The sequence below is a fragment of the Opisthocomus hoazin genome, chromosome 2 (assembly GCF_030867145.1).
Source record: "Opisthocomus hoazin isolate bOpiHoa1 chromosome 2, bOpiHoa1.hap1, whole genome shotgun sequence".
Taxonomy (NCBI): domain Eukaryota; kingdom Metazoa; phylum Chordata; class Aves; order Opisthocomiformes; family Opisthocomidae; genus Opisthocomus; species Opisthocomus hoazin.
Window position 1 is genome coordinate 116,278,890 of NC_134415.1, and position 19,923 is coordinate 116,298,812.

General features: G+C 46.9%; 1 protein-coding gene across 4 annotated transcripts in view; it reads left to right on the top strand.

Annotated features, from left to right (window-relative positions):
• Window positions 1–602: 602 nt before the first annotated feature.
• LPIN1 (lipin 1) overlaps window positions 603–19,923 on the top strand; it is a 94,164-nt gene continuing 74,843 nt past the window's right edge. For 2 of the 4 annotated variants that reach the window (XR_012763264.1, XM_075414858.1), the window contains exon 1: window positions 603–836. Coding sequence is in view for 3 of the 4 variants with exons in the window: in XM_075414858.1 (XP_075270973.1) it covers window positions 756–836 (81 nt within the window). In the remaining variant the exon portion in view is untranslated. The remainder of the gene's footprint in view (window positions 837–19,923) is intronic. The other 2 variants (XM_075414854.1, XM_075414855.1) reach the window with 2 other exon arrangements.

Consider the following 19,923-nt stretch of genomic DNA (forward strand, 5'->3'; position numbering starts at 1 on the left):
GCCAGAAGTGATGTCGGGATGCTGGGCTTGGCACTCCCCTCTGACACACCCAGAAGTCTCACGGATATCAGGGCAAGTTTGTCTGAAGTTACACAGAGTGAGATCTATGATAACCGGATTCTACACTCTGATACTGAACCCAGCAGAAACAGAAGGCAAAATGGGACAAATGGAAAAGAAAATGACCCTTTTCCAGACTTGATTGCATGGAAGAACAGAAAAGCTGTGCTGCCTTCACAGCCGTACAGTTATGGTTGTGTAGTTCTGTGGCTGTGCAGGACGGCAGAATAAAATTTTGACATGAAGAACCTGTCTTGAAAACAAAATTAAACCATTAAAATGTGTACTAAATATGATTAATGACGGTAATAAAATATTGGCAGTGAAAATTCCTTGTATTCTATTCACAGGATTTATAACTCAGCAAATTGTCTGACCATAAAAATCTCATATGGAAGTAAAGATGCCGACTGGAAGTGAATTTGTGTTTGTCAGGCTCTAATTTTTCACTGAACCTTATGACTTCATTAGGGTGTTTGAGGAGTCAGTTGCAAGGAAAGTGTGCTCTGGTTTACTGAGCTCAGATTTCTTGCTCTGACTCTGGTTCCAAGAACCTCAGCAGGTAAAATTAGCAGGCAAACTTGATCACTGGGAATTTATATTCTCTGGAGCTTTGTTGTCGACAGCTAAAACTTGAAGGCAGCATTTTTGTGTATGGCCAAAACCGAGAGCGATTTTAGTGGTGTACGTGAAGAATGGGAGAAAACGATCAGCTCAGGGTGTCGTCTGAGGAGGAAGATCAGCCAGAGACCCTCAGCGGCTCCCCTTGGTCTTGGGTAAGAGCTTACACCCTAACGATGCATAAATGACATTTTAAAGCTCCAGAAAAAATTAAGCAGCTGTGCTGTGTGAACCTGGGTAGAGCTGAGTACCATCAACTTTTTCACTTGGCTGTTGAGGTTGGTGTCTCGTTAATGGTTAGATTATCTGTTCTAGTTCTACCTGTGTACATCTGAAAAAAATTTGAGTGGGGAAAATCATCTTTTGCTTCTGTTGTGTATGTCAGATGCTACGAGAAATACTGGCTGATTCTGCACAGTTTGCTTTGCTGTCTCACTAGCTGTGTAGAGCAGCACCGTTGAAAGTTACCTTTTAGGTGTAATGAAGGGAAAATGATGTAAATAAGAGTGTAAATGTTAGCTCTGAAGGTCTGCATTAAGGAAAGAGCCAGTGAGACCCCTGTTACAAATAGAGAAATGTCCTGCCATAGATTTTTAGTAAGCTAGAAGCTGCCTTAATGAAAGACAATCTGCACTGACGGTCCACCAACAGTGGTTGCATCGCCCTGTGTTTGAAGATCTGGGCTTGGTGCCTGATGCTGCTAGAGAGGGTGTGGGTCAGTATGTGTTCTGATGGAAAGACAGAGGATGCATTCGCTCTGAAAGGGCTTCAAGAGGAAACAGGAACAGCTTTACTGAATGGTCTGGGAATTCTCTAAGTTTCAGGAAAAGGGAAGAGCTTCAACCAAGACTTTAAATTACTTTAAAAAAATAATTAAAGTGACTAAAAACCAATTATATGTCTTGAAATTAGTATTTATAGTTTCATTTAATAACCTTAAATTTCTATATCTTTTTATAGACTTACACACCTCTGATTTTTCTGGAAATGTCAATGTTTGAAATGGATTTTAAGTGTTTGTGGTCAGGCATGAATGGAACTTTCCTTCAGGCACCCAAGGATTTATTAGAGACAATTACTTTTTGAAGGTAAAAGGCATGGAATAAATTGGTTTAGCTGACGATAGGAGTGTGGATTTAAAATAGTCTCTTCTTCGGAGGAACATGAAGGGAGGATGAAAAGGAGTACCAGTTGTTCTCTCTATCATGATAAAGCTTTCCTGGTGAGCAACAGTATTTGTGTGTTGGTGAACATCTACATTTGATGAGTAGGAAGATAATTTATAGATATTGATTTCTGAATTAAACATCAAAGGAAACTTTCTATTTGCAATGAAAATCCGTACAGACGGAGCAGAATGGAGGCTGGGTGTGGAGAGACAGGTACTAAATAGTTAGCAGGTGCTTGGGGAGCCAAGGAACATCTAAACTACATTCAGTATCAACCAAACTCTGAGTATAAACAAAGAAAGCAGGGATTTTTTTTTTTAAACTTCAATCATCAGTGAATTTCTGGCTATCAGTTGTATTAAAATTAAGATGTCTTACATACAATGTTTTTTGACTATTGCATTTGTATGATATGTACTTTAAGTTTCCTTCTGGGAATTTCCTTCACGTCTAAGTCTCTGAAATTTCCACGGGAAATCACAGATCCCACTGCTCTGTGGAACAGTCTGTTCTGCAACAGGTGTGTAAGTTTCATTACAAGTTAAACTAACAGTGTTTTTCAGTGTATAAAGCATATTGGGTTTCTGATAGAAATACATGTGCTAAAGAGCATTTGAAACTGTTGCTATTGGCCTTTAGATGTTGCTGACTCTGGGCTTCTGCTCAGGACTTTGGAAGAGAAGGACCACTTACCTCCACAGATTTACTGAAGTGCTTCTGCATGTCGGTGTATTGCAGAGTACAGAGAAAACTGTGGTCCTTGTAGAGGATGACAGAATACATATATCTGAGAATATGAAAAGCTCATAATAGAGAGCTTTCCGATAAAAGGTTCCTTGGGTATGCAAAGACAAACATATGAGCCCTAGGCTCTGAAATGTAGCATGTGATTACAAAATTACATGCTTACGGAAGCAAAACTTGGTTTTGTAAGCATCTAGACCTCAAAACACTTTATCTGACTTACCATGATGTTGAAAAAGAATCATATAAATGTGATTTCATACATTTTCTTTCCCTAAGGATATGAATGAGATTGTACACTTCTGTCCTTTTTAGAGGAGGAACAAAGAAAAAAAAATAAATAAATAATGAACCATTGAGAGAAGCTGATACAATGCAGAGGGGATGGTGGCACTAGAATTTAAACACAGACTTGAAACAGAAAGATACTTAGGAAGATGGTTTTATGGTAACTACACAAATTAAGCAGCAAGAAAAAAATTACCTTAAAAACCTGCACGATCAGTCCAGCTTCTTCTCCACTTTTGACCGGTCAATGTGACGGCGTGTGAAGGTTCAACAGAGAAATGTGGCTAACCTGTGTTTTTAGAACTGGGAATGTTCAGAAGGGAGGACTCAGTGTGACCTGAAGCCCAGGTTGCTGCTGGACTATTTAGGTTACGCTATCCTGAAATACTTGCCTTTCTAGAACTCCTGTGGAAGTAAGACAGTTACAAATCCTCTGCAGTTGTTATAGTGCATTGCCACAACTTTGTCTGCATAAGGCAAAAGTGGATACCTGTAGCCCATTCTTGCACCCGTTTAGCCCACATCTAAACTGGGGAGAGGCTGCTGTATGCTACAGTGCTCTCTCGTGTTGCGGAGAGCTTATTTCACACTTCTGGACTGCTCTGGGAAGGGCAGGCTAAAGCCTCTCTAGCCTATCCCTGAGAGCACTGTACTGGCAACATCCCCAGACTGCACCCTGCAAAGCTGGGAGGAGGTGGTGGCTGGGGAGGTGACAAGCTCATGACCTGCAGAAAGAGGGCTAGAAGACAACACGTCCACCTCAGGGAAATGGTCTGGCTGTGACGGAGGAGCCAAGCATGGCAGTGCTGTGCCACCGGCGTTTTGACATGGCTGGCTCTTCCCACGCCCCTCTTCCCACTGGTGACACACCCTCGGTGACGGACTCTACCGACCTGCAGACCATGCAGACTCTGTCGATCTGCCGACCAAGCTGGGCTGTGTGTTACTGGTGAGGAACTCATCCCAGCCTAGCTGTTAGCATAGGGCTGTCACTGGGGCTGGCACCCCCATTTCAGTGTATTAACCAAAGGAGACGGGCTGGGGGAGCGGGGAGGGCAGGGACCATTCCTGCCGGCCCCTCCGCCCCCCTGAATCCACACTCGCCCCGCGGTTGGACGCTGCTGCGTTGCAGGGCCCCACGCCGCCCTGTTTGCTCAGCTCTGCTGGGGCATCCCAGCAAGGCAGGGGAGCCGCAGCAGCTTGTGCCCCCCCAGCACTGAAAAGCCAAGGCAAGCCATAAGCGACGGCAGCAGCGAAGGGGTGCCGCGGTCGGACGGCTGCGCGCTGGGCGTGCCCACCTGGATTCCCGTTGTGTGACTGGGACAGTGACGAGCTTGCTTGGATTCCAGCTTGTTCGCTGTTTCACCGGTTCAGTGGGGGGCTATTTATTTTGTTTTTAAGAATGTGATTGACCCCCCCGTGCTCCGGGGCAGGCAGCTGTCTTGCCAGCGCGGCGTGGTGAGGGGCTGCTCTGGGGGAGACATGTCGGGCGGCACGGCTGCCGCTTTCCCGGGAGAGCATCAGCCGGGCCGGAGGGGTCCCAGGGTGGCTGTGGAGCTTCTCTTCCAACCAAACATTGCCCAGAACAGCCACTGCTGGGCCATGTGTGGAGAACGCGTCTGCTCCTCCAGCCGGGGGTGAAGCGCAGTCGTGTTCAGCAGGGCGACAGGACCCTCTCGCACGGAGACCCGGTGCCAGCCCGACTCGCCGGCCAGCGTCCCTGGGCACTGCTGCCCTCCTGCTGAGTCCCCAGCGGCTGAGCCACGCGGGGGTTGTCTCAGTTAGGCTTCGTGGTGGGCATTGAAAGCCAGCAGCGTATTTAACAATAACAAAAGTACATCGGGGGAAAGAGAAAGTTATTAAAACTTCTCCAAGCTCTCCACATGGCAGTGTTTCTTTCAATTTGACCCGATAAATATGTTTTTTTTTACCTGTTAGCTAATAAAATACTGTGGGCTGTGTAGCTTAACTAAGAGGTGCTGTCAATGCTGTTCACAGTTAACGACAGAAATATCAAGGAGAGACACTGAAAGCACTCACCCACCCTGGTTATCACTACATTTTAGAGCAGGACTGGGCCTGTCAAAACATAGCTGACACGAGGAGATCTGTGCAAATTCCTGAATCAAATACAAACTTCCCATATGGCCCTAGGCAGAATTCAGGTTTTATTTTCCAGTGTTTCCACTTACTGTAGGTAGCTCTGCTCTGAGATCCCGTCTGGAGACCTTCACGTTCAGAGGAATTTCTACACATTTCACCTGAACTGCAGGGGCAGAGTGGCTGTGAAAATCCCCCCCAGAGCCGCTCGCAATGGGTGCACAAAGTACATGGGCACACTTGAAAACTGTCACCTTCATCTCTCTCCACTCCCCAACTTTTTAAGGTTAATTTAACCTGAAGCTTATATTGTATTTTGAGATCCTCTGGGAGAAGCCTTCTAGAAATGCAGAGCTTTATTGCAGCGAAGTTGCCATCTGTTGCCAGTGCTCCAGCTGCAGTTGATGCTGCTGTGGGAGAGGGGTGGGCTGGCTTCTCAAGGACGAGTTGCTCTCGGTCTCTGCCCAGTCCCAGGCCAAACCACTGGGTCATTGATAAAATGCTGTCATTTCTCCACGCTGCAGGCAGTCCTGGTTTTACCGTATTCCAGTGGGGGTAACCATTGAGTTAGCATCAGTTTCTTTGGAAACATCTGCGTGTGTCTCGCCGTGAGACTTTTACTGCAAGAAAACTGTCATCGCACGTGAATCAGAAGGAGCAGGCTGGGGACGGAGGCTGCTCCCCCCCGACCCCGCCATGCCGTGCTGCTGGGACCAGCTGGAGACCAGAGCCGGCTCACCTGCAGCTGCGGTTGCCTCCAGTCCCCTGCGCTTGGCAGCAGGAATGCCCACAGGGTCAACAGCATGGGCTCTGGTTCTGCTTTATTTCGTGGGCCTTTCTGCAGCCACCTGCAGAGCAGACCGGCTTTTCGGAGGCAGGAGCTCCTCTCCGCCGTGGTGGCCTTACCCAACTGTGCCCAGCAGGTCAGCGGCTGCAGCCCGGGGAGGAGGTGACACGGGGCTGCTCCCGTTTCAGAGGGCTGACAGGATGTATTTTTGCAAGGGTAAAGAAGTCTCAGCGGTGTTCACCACAGATGTACTTTCCTTCAGCATCAAGAATGTGTGCTGCCTTCCCACCTACCGAAAAACAAACAGTAAATTGAACCCGAATCCTTCCTCGTGGTTCAGCCCGGAGCTCCCAGAGCCCCTCTCTGGGCAGCTGACTGGAGACCAAGTCCTTTCGCATTTTATTTAGAGCAGGTTGCTGGAGGTCAGCAATCCTCCTGCATCTGGAGATCATGTCTCAGAGAGCCTGCCTTGTCTTAATATAGATTTGAAAGTTCAGCTTGGCCCCTGGGGATGAATGGCTGTGAGGGTGATCAGTGGTCAACAAATGGCATCCAGGTTGTCAGCTGCTTCGCCCGCAGTTCCTGTCGCCCACACTGCCTTTGCCTGATAACCTTTCTTTGCATGATGAGTAATGCTTTAATAACATTTATCTTCTGCTGCAGTAAATGCAAATAGGGTGTTAACCTCTCTGTTTCCGACTCTCCTGCTCCTTGTTGTGGTCTGTGACAGCCAAATCTCACCTGGAGCAGGAGTTTGCACCACGTCAAGGCCACAGGCTAAGGACTGGTCAGTCCAGGGGTGAGCTTCAGCAGCCCTGATCGGGCTAAGCAAAACCTACACTGAGATCTTGGCTGCAAGCGCAAAACACTCCTAAAAGTGGAGCACATAAGGAGAACCCAGTCCAAATAGGCAGAAAGCACAAACACATCTCCAGGAACCAGGGCTGCCTTAAAAGATGAGATTTTTGAAAACAGTGATACATACTGGTTCCCTTGTACTCACTTTCAGATTTTTGAATTTAAAAATTTATCAAGCTTTTACCAGTCATGGCAAAGGTTAAAACTTCTTTCCATTTAAAGTCCCCTGTCTCTGGCAGATATGAAAAAGCTTCCTGAAAAGCAGCAGAAGGCTGGCGCTTACACTGCAGGCTCCCAAAGAGCTTCTACTCTGAATCAATGAGCAGACAAGGGCTGGGCTGTCATCAGCTGAGCATCTCTCACCACTGTCACTCACAGAGCCACGAGGCTGCGCGTGCTATAACAGGGTGCGTACCAAAAGGGACCGTCATGCTGGCACCCCAGAACCCGCATCCTTTGGTTTTAATGGGCACAGGCTGGGGAGATCATTGGAGAAGTCCATTCATGGCAAAATGGTTCAGGAAATGCAGAACTGTCTTCTACTTTGCTAGAAATTATATGGGGGAGGGAGGGTGTTAAGGAAATCGGAGCAAATGGTCTTGTGGATGTAATTGCTTTTATGAAGCTAGAAATAATTAATGAATTGCAAATGGAGCTGCATATGTCAAGGGCTAGAGACGGGCGTGGAAGTGAGCGTGGGGGCAGAAAGCAAAGCTATGCTTGCCTGTGGAGTAAAGGAGCAGTGAGAAGAGAAGGGCATGAGACCATGAATTTTCTCTCTTTCAGTACCAGTAGCCACTCTCACAGGAAAATCGGGCACCATTTTTCTGAGAGATTACCAGTACAATGCCTCATATATGGGGGCAGAAGGAAAAAGAATTTCCCAAAACCATTTCTCATTTAACCTGTGGTCTGTATGGTTCCAGATGAAGCTGGTGCCTTCTGTTGCACCTCCATCACCAGCCCCGAGCTCTCTCTACACCTGCGCCACTGCCCGTCGCTGCTGTATCGGGTTGGTTTCCCTGCAAAGCTGACAGCAAAGCAGAGTCTCCAGCCAGCTTTGCAGAGCATCCTTGTGTTTTGTCCTGCAGGGACCTGACACTCCCCTCGTGGGCAGGAATTTCATGTGCATGTGTGTGAGTTTTGTTTAGGTTTCTGAAGCAACTGAAGTAGAAAATGAAGTAAGTACAAAATGCTAAAAATGTATTTTTTTAACAAGGCCTCCAGGGAGATGAGGTTTCAGTGTCTTGGAAAACTCTGCAGCGCTGCCATGGCACTCAGGGGCGGGAGTCAAGAGCCTGCCTATCCCTCAGTAGTACCACTTAGAAGTTATAGCTCTTTAAATCTTCAACAACTGACAAGCTGTGATTTTTATCTTTAGGGTCTCCTAGGCAGTTCATCATCAAACCCACAGACCACAGCACAAAAGAGCAATCATTTACTCAGACACCGCAGGCACTACATTACAGGCACTGCGACCAGGCGATGGAGGCATGGCATTCACAAAAAATTCTCCGTCCTTCTTTCAGAAAGGCCAAGAAGAAAGTACTTGATGGAGGGATTTATGTGGTTTCTGTATGCTCTTGCCCTCTCCTCCTTTTATTCACTTCTGTCTTCTAAATTTCCTAAAAGCCTTGATCTGATCTTGGAGCAATGCTCGCTTTGCAGCGTTGCTGCTGAAATCCACTGCTATAATGGATGAGCAAATCTTCCTGCTACTGGACCTTGTGTTAACAAACAAGGAGGGACTGGTGGAGGATGTGAAGGTTGGAAGTAGACTCGGCTGCAGTGACCATGAAATGGTGAAGTTCAGGATCCTGCGTGGAGGAAGCAGGGCGATAAGCAGGATCAAAACCCTGGACCTCAGGAGGGCTGACTTTGCCCTCTTCAAGGAGCTCCTGGGAGGAATCCCATGGGCCAGGGCTCTCGAAGGCAGGGGGGTCCATGAGTGCTGGTCGCTCTTTAAACAACACTTCTTCCATGCACAGGAGCAATGCATCCTCCTGAGAAAGAAATCAAGCAAAGGAGGCAGGAGACCTGCATGGTTAAACAAGGAGCTTCTAGCGGAGATCAGGCAGAAGAGAAAGGTCCATGGAATGTGGAAAGAGGGACAGGCCACTTGGGAAGAGTACAGAAACGTGGTGAGAGCATGCAGGGATGCGACGAGGAAGGCCAAGGCCCACCTGGAATTGAAGCTGGCAAGGGATGTCAAAAACAACAAGAAGGGCTTCTTCAACTACATCAGCAGCAAAACGAAGGCTAGGGACAACGTGGGGCCGCTGCTGAATGAGGCGGGTGTCCTGGTGACGGAGGATGCGGTGAAGGCAGAGCTACTGAATGCCTTCTTTGCTTCAGTCTTCAGTACTAAGACTGGCCCTCAGGAATCCCAGGCCCCGGAGGTAAGAGAAGAAGCCTACAAAGAGGACGACTTTCCCTTGGTCGAGGAGGACTGTGTGAGGGATCGCTTAAGTGATTTGGATGTCTACAAATCCATGGGCCCCGATGGAATGCACCCACGAGTGCTGAGGGAGCTGGCGGATGTCATTGCTGAGCCACTCTCCATCATCTTTGAGAGGTCCTGGAGGACAGGAGAGGTGCCCGAGGACTGGAGAAAGGCCAATGTCACTCCAATCTTCAAAAAGGGCAAGAAGGAGGACCCAGGGAACTACAGGCCGGTCAGCCTCACCTCCATCCCGGGAAAGGTGATGGAGCAGCTTATCCTGGAGGCCATCATCAAGCAAGTGGAAGAAAAGAAGGTTATCAGGAGTAGTCAGCATGGATTCACCAAGGGGAAATCATGCCTGACCAATCTAATAGCTTTCTACCATGACATGACTGGCTGGGTAGACGAAGGGAGAGCCGTGGATGTTGTCTACCTCGACTTCAGCAAGGCTTTCGACACAGTCTCCCATGATATCCTCCTAGGGAAGCTGAGGAAGTGTGGGCTGGATGAGTGGTCGGTGAAGTGGATAGAGAACTGGCTGAATGGCAGAACTCAGAGGGTTGTCATCAGCGGCGCTGAGTCTAGTTGGAGGCTGGCAACAAGTGGTGTCCCCCAGGGGTCAGTACTGGGCCCAGCCTTGTTTAACTTCTTCATCAACGACCTGGATGAAGAGTTAGAATGTACCCTCAGCAAGTTTGCTGATGACACCAAACTGGGAGGAGTGGTAGACACAGCAGAAGGCTGTGCTGCCATTCAGCGTGACCTGGACAGGCTGGAAAGTTGGGCAGAGAGGAACCTGATGAGGTTCAACAAAGCCAAATGCAGGGTCCTGCACCTGGGGAGGAGCAACCTCATGCACCAGTACAGGCTTGGGGTGGACCTGCTGGAGAGCAGCTGTGTGGAGAAGGACCTGGGTGTCCTGGTGGACGACAGGTTAACCATGAGCCAGCAGTGTGCCCTGGCTGCCAAGAAGGCCAATGGGATCCTGGGGTGCATCAAGAAGAGTGTGGCCAGCAGGACGAGGGAGGTTCTCCTTCCCCTCTACACTGCCCTAGTGAGGCCTCATCTAGAGTACTGTGTCCAGTTCTGGGTTCCCCAGTTCAAGAAAGATGAAGAGCTACTGGAGAGAGTCCAGCGGAGGGCTACAAGGATGGTGAGGGGACTGGAGCATCTCCCCTACGAGGAGAGGTTGAGGGAACTGGGCTTGTTCAGCCTGAAGAAGAGAAGGTTGCGAGGTGACCTTATAAATGCTTTCAAATATCTGAAGAGTAGGTGTCAGGAGGATGGGGCCAACCTCTTTTCAGTGGTGCCCAGTGACAGGACAAGGGGCAATGGGCACAAACTGAGGCACAGGAAGTTCCGTCTGAACATGAGGAAGAACTTCTTCCCTCTGAGGGTGACGGAGCAGTGGAACAGGCTGCCCAGGGAGGCTGTGAGGTCTCCTTCTCTGGAGATATTCAAGACCCTCCTGGACAAGATCCTGTGCAGCTTGCTGTAGGTGACCCTGCTTCGGCAGGAGGGTTGGACTAGGTGACCCACAGAGGTCCCTTCCAACCCCTACAATTCTGTGATTCTGTGCTTTGCCCAGCAGAGACAGGGAATATGAGGGATGAAGGGCTTGCACGGCAGCTCCCAAGCAAGAGAGGCCAGGAAGCAGTCCCCTGGCACCAGAGCCTGAGCAAGCACGAAAAACTGCAAAAAGAAAGAGGCTGAATGTGGATGCCGGTCTAACAATCCCTTTTTATTCAGACACACTGTGCCTCTGAAGTCAATTGTATCCATCATTTAAGGATGACCCCACCAGAGGAGGGGGAGGTGAAGATTTTGCAGGATTCACCTAGAAATCAATCCCATACACAAAACATCACTACTTTTTTTTTGCTCTTGCTTTACTCCTTCAGTGGTAAAAGCCTGAAACTTGGAGCTTTTGAGCTAAGTGGTAGACATCTGATGCATGGATCAGGTGAATAGTTTTAACATCTTCTTTTAAATACAGAGGCAGTAATGTGTCTACATAGCCAAAAAGACAAAAAAATATGTTCTTTCTCATTCTAATCCAATCCCATAGCTGTTTCAATTAATTGATTTATTAATGTTATTGTCTTTCAGGCCAAAATAGCCACATTGCAAAACTCTGTAATATGGAAAAAATTTAGTGAGAATAGCTGTTTCGTGAAGACAATTTACTATTATTCCCTGAACTGCTTCGGGGCTACAAAATATTCTAAAAATAAATAAATATTTTCCAATGAATTTTCCTGAACAAGTTGCAAACTGCAGTTGTGCTCCTTTCTGCTTTTGCTGAAGTTGTACTGCTGCCAAAAGGCCTCTGAAGTGGAGGATTTCTAAACCAAACGTGACCTCCAGTGGTCACACACATTATTTATGGCTGATGTCTAACATTCATCTTAGAAAAGAGACAATGTGATAATTAGCAACCTGTGGCAAGTGTGGGCAATTAAATTGATAAATCCTTAAAAAAAAATCTGATTGTATCCTTACGTCCAGCTATTTTGTATACCTGCTAATCAGTCTGGAAGTTTTTAATTTATTTATGATTACATCAGTGTTATACGTCTCAGGGGTGTTATTTTCTGCATTGTGCTGGGGTATAACGCACTGTTCTCTTTGCTCACCCTCTGCACGTAGCACAGCTTTGAAGCTCACCCCCTCCATAGAGCAATCTGCTACAGGACAGTGGTGACCTTTTAAAAAAGCGAATAATATATCACCAAGCATCTCAAGGTTAATATTTACTTAGACAAACAATTAGGAGTTCTGCATAGCTTTCCTAATAAAATCACTGGTTTTCCTTTAAAATCTGGAAATCATGATGGATTGCCCTGTCTTTTCCCGAGTACTTTAGGATGCCATGGACTCATCCTTTCTTGGATGCGTGAAGGCAGAGAAACGTGAGGCAGAGGCCTAAGTCAGGGCTTTGTGGGATCTCCATTCCAGTAAATATCTCTGAGAAATCTCTAGAGTTCAGGGATCTCCTTGCATCATAAATGTCCGAGCCCCTCCAGTCTGCCAGCTTTTGCTAGGATATTTTTACGAGTCAAAGATGTCTTCAGGGGGGCTTTCCTGCAGAGGGACACTAAGGAAATTCAGTAAAAAAATACTATTTAATAAATAAATAAATTGCAAGAGATATTGTCTGAAAACTCTTTTGAAAAGCAATTTTCCTCAATTTGTATTAGCCTAATTTAGTATTAAATGGATTAAACTTGAAGGAGAGTTTTCCCATATGTATTAAAATGTCCTTCATCTGTATATCATTAGTTAAATTGGATTCACTGCCATTTTCGGAATGTCAGTGGAAATGCATCAGTCACTGCAACTGAGCTAATTTAAAGCAACACAGATATGACCTTTGGTAAAAATGTTTGGGTACTCACAAATCTCTTCCCCTGGAAATGTGATGTTGTGAGTGCAATAGAGGCAATGACTTGAATGTAAGTCAAGCAAGGCTGGACTCCCAGCTAAGACTGGGAAATAAACGCTAGCTCTTGGCCTAATCAGTGCAGTGCTGGCCAGAGACAGGATGACAAAGCTGTTTTCCCTTGTGCTGCTGGATGCGTTTCAAGAACCCAGTGCAACTTTCTCGGTTGCTCCATCTGTTAAAAGGGGATTATGCTGATAACATCTTTTGTAATGCACTTTGAGATTCATGGAGTTTGTGCTGTGTGTAAGAGAAGGGTAATGCATTTAGTAAACAGATTATTAACAAAATAATACTTTCCCCCTTCCCCATGTAAAAAGTAACATTAAGTAAAGGAAGTTTAAACGATGGAAGAAGAAAATTTGCTTTATTTTGCATTTCATCTGTCCCTTCTGCTCCCCTCCAGCTGATGTATTAGACTTGTAAAGTAGGAGCCCATGAAGATGGCCATAGAACATTTCTGCAGCAACACATTCGGATATAAATTGGGTCATAAAGCTTACTTTCTGCTCAAAATTAATATTCTTTCTCTCCCTCTTCCCCCCTCCCCCCCTCCCAGGGTGGTAGGTTGTGTATAGTCAGGCCCTAATGATATAGCTGAGAACCAGTAGTTTCCTGTGTGTCGTCTATGTGACTAGTTCCTGATTTTTGTCTTCTTCCTCCACTTGTAAGCACGGTACAAATCTCAGCAGATTAGGAAAAGGTACAGAAAAGAAAGGTGTGTTAGGATGTGAAACACAGACAAGACGGATAGTGGAAGGCGAAACAGCATTTTATCTTGGCATCAGACTGCGACAGACAAAAAGGTGGTTTATTAATAGGGGTTTGGCAGACATACTATACCAACACTTAATGACTGCAAGAAGACTGAAGCAGGTGTCTAATTTCCTGCAGGCAGTCTGTGCCTAATGGGTGACAGGTTAGTGCAGCAGCAGAGGCAATTGTCAAGTTTCCCGACTGTTTTCTCGGCAGTTGTGGGCAGCTGGGTAGGAGGCGGCGCTTTCTGCAATGGTTGAGGCACTATGAAAATGTTCTGGACTAAGTATTAACTCAGTGCTTGCTGCAGGACCTAGATTTTTAGCTTTTGCGTGGGCTGGGAACTTTTCCTGCAGAACTATGACTAGGAAAGGACTGTCAGTGGGACAGTCTGTGAGGATGGCGCCGGGTTTGGAAGAAAGGCTGGGCAGAGGTGGGGGGTTAAAGGCAAGCGTGAAGCGGAGTCAGGGGGTGGGAGATGGCAGATGCAAAGGGATGGGGGCACTGGCTGGTAGGGAAAAGGTTTCCCTTCCATAGAGCACCTATATAAGATGTATGCAAGAGCTGGGCTGCATCCAGCCCAGCAATGCTCTCCCTTAACTTCTGGCAGGAGCTGGAAGGAGCCTTCAGCCTCCACTGAGGAGGGCTGCCAAAGGCCAGAGGCATAAGCCTTTAACCCTTCCTCGCCTGGCATTTGGGGAAGGAGCTTCAGCCCCAGCCACTCCTGGAATTCCCACAGGTCCCCTGGGGCTCCCCGCTCCTGCTTTCCCATGGACTCCTTTCATCTCCACCCACACCAGAGCGAGCGAGGTAGGATGCTGCAGGTTTTCTTATTGTCTTTGTGTTCAGCAGAAGGAGAGGGACGTCCCTACAGAAGGTTTTGTCTCCCCAGATGAAGACAGCAATCATGTTGGAGTAAATCAATCCCTGAAATCGTCTCTACCTCTCTGCTGCCCACAGAGGGAAGTGTGAGCTCGCTTAGGCTTGGGCTAAGGTTAGGGAAGATGCCACCCACTGGGGATCTGCACAACATTTCCACATTGGACTTGATGATCTTAGAAGTCTTTTCCAACCTTAATGATTCCACGATTCTACATGTGAGAGGCAGTTCCTCACTTTAACTGGGCTTCTGCCAGTTCACAGCTGTTGAAAAAAAGTGGCCTTATTTGCTTGGCAATGCCAGTGATTTATTTTCTGCTTTGTACAATGCCTTTCAAATTCCCAGACAAGCATCCCCGAAACCAGGCCATCGGGAGGGCTGGGGCAGACACCTCCCGACCACTCGCCAGTCCCACGGCAGCCAGGCAGCACATTCCTCACCCCGCCGCACACTCCAAGCAAACTTCTCTGCTCATCCTACGCAGCCTACATTAACGACATGTTTCTCTTTATTATGTTAATAAAACTGGTAACCAGCAGCAGCCAATGAATGACTGACCAGACTTTTGAATATCAATATTTGGAAATCCTTTGCTTTCTTCAAATAGGGAGGACTGCACAAAGGAGAGATCCTGGCATAACCCTTTTGTTTTGTCCCTGTAGAGCGGGTGGCAAAATGGGGCACAATTAAAGCCTCTAAGCACTGCTTAAGGCCAAACAGCAGTATAAAATGTCTGTCTTCATGCACATTCTTTTCCTTTGTAAACCCTAGGATAATGTAATACTGATAAAAATGAAGCTTTTTTGATTGCTGTACTGATTTTCAGGATGTGTTTACATTTGTTTTCACCTTTCCACTGCCCACAAGAGCTTTGCTGAAGAAAAGCTGACATTGTTTCATTGAGCTGCAACCCCTGTGCTTTAGGCAAGGTACAAAACCAGATCTATCCTGTGGGGAAAAACGGTGAAAACTGTGAAGGAAAAAGACTAGGAGGCGGTTACAGAAATGGTCTTCCCAAGACAGACCAGAGGTCCATTTACAGAAAACAGGTTATATTTGAGTGCTCCATGTTGTACCATCTGGAGGTGGGTCAGATGGATCATGCTCTAGTTATGCTACACTTCCTGTTGATTAGGAAGGGAATCCAGACGTAACCGTCTTCATTATAGATACCTAAGGTAAGAGGGGCAGCCCCAGGATCTGATCCCACTTAAGAAAGGTGCCTTTGAGGTCAGGGGGACTATTCCCTGTCCTTGAAGTCAGATGGATGCATCTAGGCTGAATATAGGAGGGTTCTCACATTAACATCTTTGCATTGCATACCATGGGAACTCCAAATCTCATGCTGTCTCACTAAAACTAACGCTAACAAACCAACCCGGAGGCAGCAGACCTTTCTAAGCAGCTGATGCCACATCATGAAAACTGTGACCTGGATGAGACAGACTTTGAAAAGTTAGAGTCCTGTGTTGCCACCTGAAGGAAAACAAGAGCTGCTGGACCCGGGTGCTTGCTCTCTGCAGGAATCCCTTCATATAGCAAGAATTACATTATGGGCATTGCATGATGAAGAAAACCCAAGCAAATATACTGGACCCTGCAAGATTATCTCTTGTTGTCACTGTCTCACTTTTTGCTGACATCCTGATCTGTGAAGTTAATTTAAAAACGGAGTCTGCTAGCTTGGAGTATCAGGAAGTGTCCATTTATTCACAGAGCAGTTAATAATCCTCCATCCCTGTGAATGCAGGAGTACCTTTAAAATCCAGCATAATAAAAATGATAGACAAATTGGAGCTTTGAATTCCTTGATTTCACTTCTGGGGAAAATCAGCCTGTGTAGGTAACAAATGCCAGTCAGGATCCTTCACTGACAGAGGTGGGTCTCTGAAGTCCTCGGCCATGTTACTGGACTCTGGGAGAGGTTGGTAGCACAAGTCTTGAGACCTGTTGCTCCATATTGTTCTTAAGCTACAAATCCAGAAAACAGAGAGCCCCAAGGCATTCCTGAGGGCAGCTGGTTGTTGCTGTGTCAATCCAGCACTGCTTCACCACCAGTTTATCAGCAATGGCATCTTCAGGGCTGTAAAAGAGACACTTGTAGTGAATGTTAGGACCTGTTGCTCTTTTCTGGGGTCAGCTGGCCCTGTGTGGAGCATCCACTGGTGGTGTAAACTGCGTTCTGTACAGCCGGGGATCTGTATAGCTTCACCCACAGCATTGTGCTGCCTGGAGAAAAACTATGTGACATTTAACAAAAGAGCAATAGCTATCAGGCCACTGAGTCTGGTTTAGAGAAAATACTAAGGGAAGTAGGAGGAGAGGCAGGGAACCTCTAAAAGTGTGATATTGTTACATGGTGGAACAATTTCAAAGCCAGCCCAATTATTTTAGTATTAATTAAAGCCCAGTTAAGCCCAGTGGATTATTAACATGTTCTAAAACATTTCTAAAGGCTTTTGAAGCTTTTTGTATGAACATCTCCTAAACTTGCTCCGCAGGGATAATACGCTCCCGCCCAATTGCATTCTGTGATGCTTCTCCCCAAGAATTTGAGTTGAAGACTCCCTCTTGTTCTGGACGTGCTGTTTATCTACTAGTCAGCAAAGCTGTTGTGTATTTTCATTGGTTTTTATGACTGCCTCCTTCTTCCTAGAAATAGTCCTGAACAGTGTGTAGTGTTAGTGAGAAAAACAAAGCACGTGCAACGAAAGCCACACTTCGCTTTCCCCTCCTCCTTATTTTCTGTTCTCCTGGATAAAATCCAGCAGCGAACTGTTTCCAAAGTCTATTTATGAACTTGTGTTTTCTTTTACGTACACGTAGTCTTTACTACACGTGAACACTACGTACTGACCCAAGGAACTCAGAACATCTGTGAACACTGAGAAATTCAGTTTCATAACAGTAGTCTGAGGTTGATTCTGTTGTCTCTATTTTATACTTAAAAAAACAGAAGCTGGGTTGTGCAGCAGAGCACAGAAAGCCTGCGATAGTGCCAGCTGCCATGGAAGTTTCCAAACTTCCTGACCCACCCCTCAGATGTAGGACTGTTTTTCTTCTCCTGTTGTTCCCACTTCAGAGATCTGATCTTGGGACAGAAGTTCTGTCCTCTCTGTATTACAAACACACCCCTGTTCCACAAAATTATGTAAACTTACTCCCTAAAAGGCTGTGGGTAGCAAATAATTTAAAAAAAATATGAAGACTACATAACATACAATGATATATTTTTTTCTGTGGTTAATAATGTGCATGTAAGGCTTTAAGATTTGACTGCTTGAAAGGTTTGAAAGAATCACAGCAAACCTATCTGTGTTTTTTCTCCAGATGAATAGAGAAAAGTGGAGAAAACCCCGTGTGTATTTTAATTCACTTGCACCTTAATGCAGGCTTGTTGTCACTCTTTCAAACCTGTCATGAAGCCGTACCTTGAGATCTGATGTGCACATTACTCTGTTGGTACGCTTGCTGACCCTGGATGGGAGCTTGTATGCAGGTACCTAGATATCAGTACTGATTCAAAGCAACTTCAGTCTGCGGCAAAATTTAATTTGTTCTGAATAAGTTGCATTCTGGTGGGAGGCTTACCACAAATCCATGGGCGGGGGGATGGGAAGCATCACCTGGAGTCCAAAGCATCCGTAACACCCACAGGGAAGACCCTTGCATAAAAGTCTACAAACAAACAAAGTGAGCAAACAGAATAAAAAGCCCAGCTGATTTTTAAAGGCTCGCCCCAGATGTGACCATTGCCTCCCACTTGCTGCTGTGACATTTGTGCCACGCTACAGAGGCAGCTGCCTTAGACAAACAAAGGGTTCAATTCACAACACGAAAGGCTTGTCCAGCTTTTCAGCGTGTAGCACCCAGCTTTGTGCCTGTCACCTTCCCAACCCCATCGTCACTCCTGAAACTCACACCCAGCTTTACACAGAAAACAAACGGGATCAGAGAAATGCTCCTTTCCCAGAGCTCCCCACAAGCTTCTGTAAGGTATTTGTAGGGGATCTATGGCAAAATTTACTAGCAAGTGAAAACACACACAAACTGTGCCCACTGTTATTTAAAGAGCAGGCAGAAGCACAGCAGTTCAAGCAGTTTTTATTCCTGCTTACTTCTGGGTGCTGCAGAGCCTGGGGATCCTGCGTGTCTCACAAACCCTGTTTCTCAAGCTTGTGAACAGGACCGCTCCGGGTTTAGCTCCGCTGCCATACCTGTTTGACCAGAATATGTGCGAACTAAGCCAAGTGCCTCTTAATAGCTCCTGCCTTTTTCTCTTCCGGAGTGTACAGGACTAAGCACGTATCTGATGTCTCCGTATGGAAACCAACAGGGCAGGCATCAGCTTGGTCTGTTTTCTATCTATCATGCAAAACCCAACGTTTCCAGATTCTTCATGGGTGCAAATCCCATATTCTGCCAGATCTAGCTCTGAACTCCTCTGCCTCGTACTTAGCAGTGAGGGTCCGGATGACTCTAAGCTTGCTACAAGGCTAAGTCCGACATGTGAGGGCATGTGTGGTGGAGATACCACAGTCCTGAAGCTCCACCACCCATCAGCTTTCTGTCCCTAAGTGTGAGGAGAAGGCAGTCGTTTTAACCCTCCTCTGCTGAGAGGTGTGCATGGCCTTCCTTGATGCCGAGCTGCAGCCAGCAGCCCCCACCGCCAGGCGTGAGGGTGCGGCGGCCCTGTGAAGGAGAGGGCTGAGAGGCCCCCGGATCTGGAAAGGCTGAAGCCACAAGACACGGTGTGATGATCGGGTGATGTGGAAACATCACCTCATGAAACACCTTTCGGTAGCCTGGGGTAGTTCCTCAGAGGAACACTCCCAGGCACGGTGTTAACTGCAGTCATTAAAATATCTGGCTAAAGCAGGCAGCAGGCGTGGCGGTGGGGCCACCATGCCAGCCAATGGAGGTGGTGGTTAGACACGTTCCTCGAGCTGAATGGTTTGGTGGAGACGAGGAAACCGCCTTTATCAGCTGTCAGTAGATGTGTCACAAGATTTTAGAAAAACAGGTGATAATTTTCACTGTGACTAACAGCCGGGTTGAGAAATGGGAGGAGATCAGTAGAAAGAATTCAGACCCGGGGTGTATTTCAAAGACCTGTGCTGGAGTCTGATGTGTCAACCCAGTGCTGAGATGTACTCAGCAAGGTGTCTGGCTAAATAATTTAACTGCCGTGTAGTGTTCCTCCTACCTTTGCTCAAACTCACTTTCAAATGTGGTTAGCAACCACCGTGCCTGGGCTCTGCTGTGGTTGCCACAGTCCAACAGCTCCTCTTCTCCCACTGGCGCTTAGCAATAAAATTGGAGCTTCAGGAGAGAAATGCCATGGATGCTGGATTATTAAAAAGCATTCAGCATAGGTCTAGATTTCAATATTGTTTAGGAACTTGAGGTAGAGCAAAATGCAGCTATCCATATTTTCAGCAGTGGCGGGGCAGGGAGAACATTGTGCTCAGGCTGCAGGAGCTGCCCTGGCTCCCATGCTGTCCCCAGAGCGATGCAGGCTCTGAGGGCTGGGGAAGTAAGGAGGCACCCAAGCTGCCTGGGATCTTCCCACCCTGTACCCATGCCTCTTTCTCCATGTAATGCCTTGGGACCCTGGAGCTACCGAAATGCTTGAGCATAACGCCCTGTTAGGCTTGAAAGCGATGACACAGGCCAAAATGAGTGGTGACAGAGCTGGACTGGTTTCTTGCTGGGCCTCCTCCACTTTGTCTGATAAAGCTTGACTATGGTTTTCACACTACAAAGTACTTAAAC